Raw genomic sequence first — 9573 nt, forward strand, 5'->3', positions numbered from 1 at the left:
AGGGACAGAGACCAAACCATGGGGTGTGCACAGGTTCAAGGATGGGGTCAGTGACCTGAGGGCACAGGGGTGGGCAGAGGGCAGCAGCCTGCAGGGGCAATGAGGGATGAGTAGTTGGGGTGAGCAGGGGCAGCTGGCCCATGGGGGAAGCAGTCTGATGTGGGTTGGCAGTAGCACTCAGAGCACTGTGGGCTCAGTCCTCTCCAGCAGCCAGGTGGGGAAACTCTATGGCAGATCCTTCCAAGGCAAAACAATCCCTGGGGATTTCCCTGGGGGGAGGATTCAGAGGGTTCCACTCAACAGGGGATGCCAGGGTGGATGGGCAGGGTTACATAAACCAAGGGGGTAACAGGAGGGGAGAACTCTCTGGAACATGAACGTACAGGGTGAAAGGGGTAGGGAAGGCCAACAGGCATTGGGCAGGACAGAACTGGAATAAATTAGCACAGTGCTGCAGAGCACCCTGAGCTGTGGGGAGTGCCCAGAGCCTGAGGTGCATCTCCCCAGGGCATTCCCACTGCCCTCTCCCTGGCAGGTCAGGGGCCCCCACAGACAGAACTGACCCTGCCACTGCCTCCTCCTGCTGGGATTTCATGGGACTTCAGCCAAACCCTGCCAGGGCATTGCAGTGCTGGCTTCTGATGGCAGTTTCAGCCATGAAACAGCTGTTACAGCAGGAAATGCACTCATGGGGAGGAATAAACAAGGTGGAGACCTGGCAATCCTGTAGGTGCTTAACATGAACTTCTGAGACACAAAGGTTCTGTTGAACTCTCAGTGCTGGTCACCAACTTGTCCTTAATGTCTCATGCCCTGAGGCTTCCCAGAAGTTTTTTCCAGAGCACTTGGGTGAAAATTGGGAAGAGCTCGACTGGTTTTGAGAGTTGCATTTTTAGGCTGCTGGTGGAGTCTCCTGATTTTTTTTTTTTTTTTTTTTGTCTCTTAAATTCCTGCCACTCTTCATAACGTCACAATTAAATGTTTAAAAATATTTCCCTTACTCATCACTGTTGTTGTTGTGGGGACTGATCATTCTCTCTCATAAGGGTTTAATTTAGAGAATTCAGAATATCTGCTCAGAATCCCAGCTGATGTATTCACATCATTGTGTGTGTAAACTGTGAGTAACTGAATTCCTGGAGACACGTTGAGCATTTGGGAGATGGAAAGCATATGATCTTTTGAGCATTTGGGAGATGAAAAGCATTTGATCTTCCAAAACGTGGATAAAGAGCCACAGGGCTTAGGCCAGCAGAAAGATTCCTTAAAAATGTGTGATTGCTGGTAAATAACTGTTCTTTCCATGGAGGCAAACAGGGAAAATGAACAGTTGTGGGCTTTTCAGAAGTGGTGGTTAATAAAGGCTTGCTGGGGAAGGAATTCTCTTGAACCTGCCCAAGGTGTTTCCTACAGAAATTGAGCTGCAGTGCGGGGTTGCTGCAGTGCTGGCCCTGGCTGGGTTTAGCTGCAAACCTGGGCACTGCTGTGGTTGAACCCCTGGTCCTTCCCTTCTGAGGGATGTGGGACAGGATGGGAGGGTGAGAGTGGGGAAGCCACTGGATTGGGACAGAGACAGGATAACAGGGCAAGGAAAAGCCACACGAGCACAGCCAGACAAGGAACTCATTCTGCACTTGGAGAATCCTGGAATGGGTTAGGGGGGAAGGGACCTTAAAGCCCACCCTGTGCCACCCCTGCCATGGCAGGGACACCTCCCACTGTCCCAGGCTGCTCCCAGTGTCCAGCCTGGCCTGGGGCACTGCCAGGGATCCAGGGGCAGCCACAGCTGGGAATGCCCTGGGAATTCCTGTGCCGGTCTCTCCCCACCCTCCCAGGGAACAATTCCTTCCCCATATCTGGTGTAAACCTGCCCTCCTTCAGCTTCAGACTCTTTTCCTTTGTCCCAGTCCCTCTGCAGCCTCCTTGGAACCCCCTGTAGGCACTGGAGGGATCCTGGAGGGCCCCTGCCCACTTTGCCATCCCCAGGAGAGCTCCATTGTGCCTGATGTGACTTGGGAGGTCAAAGCACCATCATTCCAAGTGCTCCCCTTCCTCTTCCCTCAGCTCTGTCTCCTGACTGTGATCTGGGATGCCCCTTGGCTCAGCTGGCATCACCTCTCCTGGCTGTGTCTCCTCATTCCTGCAGGAATAAAGGACCATGGATTGGGATGGACAACAGGCACAAATTGCCTCAAATCTTCTTTCTCTCCCGTGCTCTTTTAACAGGGACTGCGTGGCTCGTCCCAGCAGAGGACTTGGAATGTGAATCAAGGAAAGAAAACCAGTGCAGTGCCACTCTTGGCCCTGGGCCAGCCTGGTTTGAGCCCTGGAGCAGCGCAAAGCCCTGGAGAGAGCCCTTGAGGGAGAAGAACCGGGAGGAGCAGCCCAGGCTGGGCCAGGGAGCAGTGACACCCCCGGGGGCTGGCAGGGGGCTGGGGCAGCCCCTGGGCAAACTCACCCTGCAGGTGAGGCACCCTGAGCCAGGCACTGCTGGGGCACATCCTGGCTTGCTCTGGCACTCTGGCTTTCCCCAGGATGCTGCCCCAAGTTACTGCCCCAGTACTTGACTTGGTCTGGTATTACAGCAATAGAACCCCTTGGCTTCAGGAGCCAGGGGGATGTAGCTGACAGAACATCCCATCACGCTTGTTTCCATGCAGAAACAGTACTGAGGTGTACATAGTATGAGATCAAAATTAGTTTTTATTATTCTTTCTTATTATTTTGGGTTTTTTTTCCTTCTGGCCAGTTTATTTCCACGTTGTTAAAGCAGAGGCTCAGAGGCTGCTGGCGTTAAGGACAGGAGTTTTATCTTACACCCAATATTGTGAGGGGATTTTTTCCACGCTCTGGGGTTGGTGGTGGGTGTTGTGGGTCTCCCCTGCAGCTGCCAGCCCCAGCTTGGGGTGTTTGTGTCCCCTCAGGAGGCGCTGGCCCTGCACCGCCCCGATTTCATCTCGCGCTCGGGGCAGCGCCTGCGGCACCTGCGGCTGCTCCGCGAGGAGAGGAGGCTGCACAAATCCCAGAGGGAAGCGCTGCTGCCAGCCCAGAGGGACCAGCTGCTGCCAGCCCAGAGGGACCAGCTGCTGCCAGCCCAGAGTGAAACACTGCTGCCAGCCCAGCAGCTGGTGCAGCCTGCCAGGAGGAGAAGAGACTGCAGGACTGCAAATCACCTGCTGTCCAACCGAGGTACTCCAGGGCTCTGCTTTGAATTCTTTGGTTTCGTGAACCCCCATTATGCTTCAGGGTGTATTTATTTACTATGTATTTCTCCTAAAGCCATTACAGTTATTTAAGCCTGTTGTCTGTAAGATCTTGTAAAGAGTTTTTTTGTAAGAACTTCTATAAAACTTACAAAGGACTCACATTGTTGCAGTAACAAACTCGTTCATCGTTCCCTTATCTCAAAATTTTCCATTCAGGTTTCCTGATGAGAGAAAAAAGAAGAGCAATTCCCAAGCATGAAATGTTTCAAAGATCTAAAAGGTAAAGTTCAGGGAATTTTATTTCAGGTGGATCAGTGCCCTGGGTAGGGAAGAGCTCTGAATCCTGTCTGCAGTCGTAGAACTGGGTGTGCAAATAATTTAGCTTTTTCAGTGAAAAATGCAGGTGCCTTATCAGAGGGAGAAATGTTCTACTTAGAAGTTCCAAGAAACAAAATAATTTTGGAAATTATTTCTGTAGCTAAACCTAGGATTCTGCTGCAGTGTCAGCCATCCACAGCAGACTGGGTCCCACTGGGAGAGGGAGTGAGCTGGGGGACACGAGCGCCTGAGGAAGCTCACAAACTATTTACCAAAGTGGGTAACTGGGGCAGCAGGGAGGCAGCATTCCCCCAAAGGAAGAGGCTTTCTATAGAAATAATCACCCCAAGGGAATGCAGAGACTTTACCCTTGGAAAAACCACCTCAGGGTGGGGTTTGTGTTATTTCTGACTGCAGTAATTCATCTCTGCGGTGCCCAGCACGCTCCCATGGATTTACCCTTGGAGCAGCTGTGCTGCACAGGGGCCATGGGAAGGGATAGTGAAAAATGGGAGTTCACTGCAGCTGAATTTTGCTGTGAATGGGATGGGAAGTGCTGGGCCAGGACCAGCAGAGGTGGCAGAGCCTGAAATAATCCCAGGTTGGTGGGATGAGGCCTGAGCAGCCTGTCCACCTTGGAATTAACCCTGCTTTGAGCAGCAGCTTGGGGGCTCCAGAGGTTTCTGCTGGCCATGGTTTCTCTGTGATTCCACCAAGCACCTGCTGCAATACACAATGTATAAAATAAACCCGTTGGTGACTTTTAATGACTTCAGTGATTTTGCATGATACATTTTAATGACTCTTAGCATTTAAGAGTATTCTTAGAGTGTCTGGGGAAGGTGTCCCTGCCCATAGCAGGGGTGCCACTGGATGGGCTTGGAGGTCCTTCCAACCCAAACCATTCCAGGATTGAAGGAAAACTTGGGGAGGCATCAGCACAGGAGAAGACAAAGCAGGGCAACACTACTGAAAGCACTGGAATTTTGGGAATGCCTGAAAAGCTTCAGTGAGGTGATTGCTGTGCTGAACCCCTGCCATGGCTGGAGGGACATGGGGTGTCCTTGGCTGGGGACATGGGGGACACTGAGCTCCAGCTGGGGCACCATGGCAGGGCAGAGCTACAGGTGCTGCTCTGGGGAGGTGCAGGGGCAGGAGAGGGGCAGTTCCAGGGGCAGGAGAGGGGCAGTTCCAGGGGCAGTTCCAGGGGCAGGAGAGGGGCAGTTCCAGGGGCAGGAGAGGGGCAGTTCCAGGGGCAGTTCCAGGGGCAGGAGAGGCATTCCAGGGATAGGAGAGGGGTGCCAGGGGCAGGAGAGGAGTTCCAGGGGTAGCAGAGCCATTGCAGGGGCAGGAATTCCCAGCTCAGTGCTGCTGTGGATCCCACAGTGGGACAGCAGCAAACTGCAAACACATTGGTCAGGGATGTGCTTGGCCAGCAGCCCTTAGGGATGTGGGGATAAAGCACAGGGTGTGTGTTGCAATAAAGCAGACAGGATTCAGTTTCTTCATGCAGGCAGAATAAAGCTCACATTAAAATAAATAAATAAATAAGTAAAGAAAATATATAAATATAAAAATAATATAAATCTAGAAATAAATATACATCAATAAAGCTTACATTTATACAGTTTTAAAGACAATGTATTTGACTCTAATTGGTTAGTAAACTTCTTAACACTCAATAATTGGTTAGAAGGTGCTTGTGTGTGTGTGTATGTGTTAATGCTTTTTTTCTTCAGGTGTTTACATTTTTCTTTGTAAATTCTCATAGGGCAGATCTTTTGTTATTGCTTTTTTCTTTACAAGAGTAAGTTGTTATGCAAACTTGATTCTCAATCTAATTTTTTCACATAAGAACTTGCAAGCTAGCTACTAGTTTAGCTAAAGTAACAGGGCCTAAACCATATTTTATAGGGCTTTTTTAATATTTCTCCTTGTGTAGAGCAGCTTTTAGTTTTTAGTGTCAGGCAGTTTCAAATCTCTGTTTTTGCCTTTCCTCTCCCATTAGGATGTACGAGCAGCTCCCCGAGGTGAGGAGGAAGAGGGAGGAGGAGCAGAGGAGGCAGGAGTACAGCTCCTACCGCCTGAGGGCTCAGCTCTACAAAACTGTGAGTGTCCCCTGGCACAGTGGAGATGGACAAAGACACCTGTTCTGTTCTTCATGCAGAGTAGCCAAATCTCTGTTCACATAGCTCATATTCTATTATATTAATATATAATTCTATATATATATATACACACACATATATATACATATGATATTATATAATATATATTATATATTATATAATATATAAAATTAATTATATTCCATTAATATATAATGATATATACTAGATATATTTTTATAATAAATATATATATTACATATTTATATAACATATATTTTTATATATTGCAAATATATATTGATATAAAATATATATTTCGATATATTTATATAAATATATAATATAAATATAATAGAAAAAGTATATATTATATTTCTATTATATATTTATATTTATATAATTGAATACATTATATAATACAATAATATAATATATATTATGTATTCTATTATATAAATATATATTATATTTCATTTGTATGGTTATCAGAAGGCACCATGCCTGGAGCTAACTGGTCAGCAGTTCAGTGAAACTCAGCTCAGTGGCTGGCAATGCCTGGTGTAGATGTCCATCAAACCTTTCTCTTTTCAGCTGTGTTCACATTCTTGTCTCCTGGGGAGTGAATGTTTCACAGGGGTAGAACTTTCCTCCCCCCAGGTGTGAACTGTCTTCTCACAAGAATAGATTGTTTTGCTAACTGATTCTCACTATTGTAATTCTTATCTCACAGTAACGAGGCCTGATTTTATAAGGGTTTTTTTTATAAGATTTACCTGTATGTGACACTCCTCCCCTCTGGAGAGCCACGTTCCCTCAGGGAGTCCCAGACACAGGGATCTGCTGAGGGGTGTCTGTTTGAAAAGCCAGGTGTCTGCTGAGGAAGGCAGGAGCCTCCCTGAAATGGAACAATGCAAACCCCCTCCCTCTGAATTATTGTAATTTTGAAATTAAGGGGCTGTCAGGAAAAGGTATGGCAATAGGAATAACAGTTCATTGCTAGGAAAATTAAAAATACAAATGCAGTGGTACAAACAAAAAGAAACCAAACCCCTGCCAGGGTCAGCACATGCCCTGTCCCCTGTGTGTCAGGGGGTGGCACAGCCCCATCCCATGGTGGCTCAGCCCTCCTGCAGTGCCAGCTGTGGCTCTGCTGGAGCAGGGATCCTGCACAAGGGGGGAGTTTTCCTCTGCAGCTCCAGGGCTGCTGGAGATGGGCCTGGGCTCCCTCTGGCCATGCAGGGCAGCAGAAGCTGCTCCTCTGGCAATGCCCTGGGCAAAGGCTGCTGGGGTGTCCCAAACCTCAGATTGGATCCAGGTAGGAATGCTTGGCTCCTCCCCTGGGCGGAGCATCTCCCCATGGGATGATGGAATTGGATCAGCCCTGCACGGACACTCACTGGCCCATTAACAGAAGATAATTGATAATTAATGGCCCATGAACAGCAGATAATTAATAATGAATGGTCCATGAACAGAAGAGATCTCCTGGAGGGAGGATTGGCAGTGGAGGAGATAAAGAAAACTGCCCCATGAACAGCAGATACCTGCCCCAGCTGTGACAGGAGGAATGCACGCCCCCAGCCACACCTCACAACCCAGGGCACTGCAGTCCAGGTGCTGGGGGTGCCCAGGTGTGTTCCATTCATCAGCCAAGCTCTGCTACACCTTTCCTTTCCTGCAAGCCTCCCATTCCATGGAAAAATGGCTCAGAAGGTGGTGCTGGTGCAATGATACAAACAAGGGCTTGTGCAGGGCCTGGGGTGGAACAGGGGGGTCTTGGAGCACATCCCAGGAAGGACGAGTGTCCTTCCAGAGCTGGGTTTGCTCTCCTGTGCCCTGGCTGTGGGTTTGGCTCAGGGAATCCCCAGCCATGCCTAACAAAGCCTGGAGTCAGCCTTAGTTTATGCAGGCTGGAGCTTGCAGTCCTGGTGGAGGGTTACCTCTGAGGCTTCCAGCAGTTTCTGTTTGCCCAGCACTGGCCCTGCTCAGCCAGGACCCCTGGCTGGGAAGGGATAAACCAGTGTCCCTGAGCATGGACAGGCACTGAAACCAAAACTGCCCTTTTCTTTAAACTCTGGGCCTTAAACTTGCACTCCAGTTTTAGTGTTAAACTCCTGGAGTATTCCAGAGCTGGAGTAATAGGCTTGGCTGTTTGTTGGGAACAGCAGTCATTGGATTTTCAAAGTCAGCACTTGTAATGTGTTCTGTAAAACATCTTCCTACTCTAATTTGGGGAATTAGCCACTAGAAAGACTTTAATTTGTTGCTATCCTTGGGCAGGGTATTTTCAGGACATTTTTTTGCTCTGGTCTGAGAATTCCAGATGCTGGTACAGTAAAGTTTGAGGAATTAATGAGTTCTGGCAGTCTCTGACTTGGAGTGGCAGAGTGGGCTGGAAGCAGGGAGGAAATAGGATCAGAACTTTAGCACATAAATATGGGTTTGATTGGAAGGGAGGTGGTGATTCATGGCAGTAAATAATTGCAGTGCTTTAGTTCTCCCTGCTGGTGCAGAAGAGCTGCTGTAAATCAGGGAATGGTTTGGTGAGGATGGGCTGAGAGCACCAGCTTCTGAGTGAGGCTCATTGTGCCTAAAAACCAACCACAGATTCTGTGGAATGGCTCCAAAAACTAGAGCTGGTCTCAAGGCATTTCTGTGACAGTTTGGGGCAGCTCACTGAGGGGAAAAGAGAATAATGCGAAGTTTTCTTGGCACTGAGTGAGGGGGAAACAACCTGGGCCCACCTGGAACTGGAGCCATAAAAATCCCTGGGCTGGAGTGCACAGACATTCTTAACCTGTGAAATTGTTCAATACTTCTCTTTGTTAGGATAGCAAAGTTATTTTTATCACAGGGTGCACGTGGATCTGGGCTGATGCTCTGTCCCAGCAGCCCTTTGCTTTTGTGCTTTTAATTTCAAATAGAGCAGAAAATCATCCCAGGCAGATCAGGGGACAGGGAGTGCCCTGGAATTTTGCACTCTGTAGTGGGGACAGACCCTGGTCTGATGGCAGCAGCAATCAGAATTCCCAGCCCCACTGAAGCAGAAATGAATGCTCTGAGTTTATCAGACCCAGATTTGTTCCAATGCCGAGGCTCCTCCACGAGGGGGAGCGAGTTTGTGATCCCAGTGAACGGGAGAGAGCTCCTGGAAGGAGCAGCAGCTCATGGGTATTCCCCCTGTGGGATTCCAGAGCAATCTGTGCAGGGAACCTGTGCTCAGCATTTTTAATTCTCAAAGCACTGAACTCACCCGTGTCCCTGTGTTTTTCCCTCAGAGCACAGAGAACCTGTACTCAGCATTTTTAATTCTCAAGGCACTGAACTCACCCATGTCCCTGTGTTTTTCCCTCAGAGCACAGAGAACCTGTGCTCAGCATTTTTAATTCTCAAGGCACTGAACTCACCCGTGTCCCTGTGTTTTCCCCTCAGAGCACAGAGAACCTGTGCTCAGCATTTTTAATTCTCAAGGCACTGAACTCACCCGTGTCCCTGTGTTTTTCCCTCAGAAGATCACCAGCCACGTCCTGGGGAAGAAGGTGTCCTGGAGCTGACCTCAGCCAGCCTGAGCTGAGCACACACAGCACTGGCACAGGGAGAAGGCACTAAATGCTTCTGCAGCCCCACTTTGTGCTCTTGGCTCCCTTCTGTGCTCACTGGTCCTGCCCTGCGTAAGAATCAGGGATTTGGGGGGAGTGTCAGGGTTTTAAATAAATAGCTGGGGTTTTATAGTGGTGTTAGGCACTTCCAGAGGAAACAGAGTCTGGAAAAACTTGGTTCATAATATATTTATAACTCCCTGATTGGAATAGCAGTTTTATGTATTTATTTTCAATGGGTTTTAACAAGGATTTTTAGATTTTTTTAAATTCCTGTCTCAGTGTAGAAAATTCACTTGTTATGTTTTGTACTTCAATAAAACAGCTGAGTTGTAATAA

The 9573-nt window shown here is 48.4% G+C and overlaps 1 protein-coding gene across 4 annotated transcripts in view; it reads left to right on the forward strand.

The window, feature by feature from the left end:
• LOC129120932 (uncharacterized) overlaps positions 1-9573 on the forward strand; it is a 55991-nt gene extending 46418 nt beyond the window's left edge. For 3 of the 4 annotated variants that reach the window (XM_077177942.1, XM_077177945.1, XM_077177944.1), the window contains 5 exons: positions 2227-2465; positions 2925-3189; positions 3423-3486; positions 5533-5632; positions 9145-9573. In XM_077177942.1, the coding sequence (XP_077034057.1) occupies positions 2227-2465; positions 2925-3189; positions 3423-3486; positions 5533-5632; positions 9145-9189 (713 nt within the window). In that variant the 3' untranslated portion in view covers positions 9190-9573. The remainder of the gene's footprint in view (positions 1-2226; positions 2466-2924; positions 3190-3422; positions 3487-5532; positions 5633-9144) is intronic. The other variant, XM_077177943.1, reaches the window with a different exon arrangement.

This window comes from Agelaius phoeniceus, chromosome 4, assembly GCF_051311805.1.
Source record: "Agelaius phoeniceus isolate bAgePho1 chromosome 4, bAgePho1.hap1, whole genome shotgun sequence".
NCBI lineage: Eukaryota > Metazoa > Chordata > Aves > Passeriformes > Icteridae > Agelaius > Agelaius phoeniceus.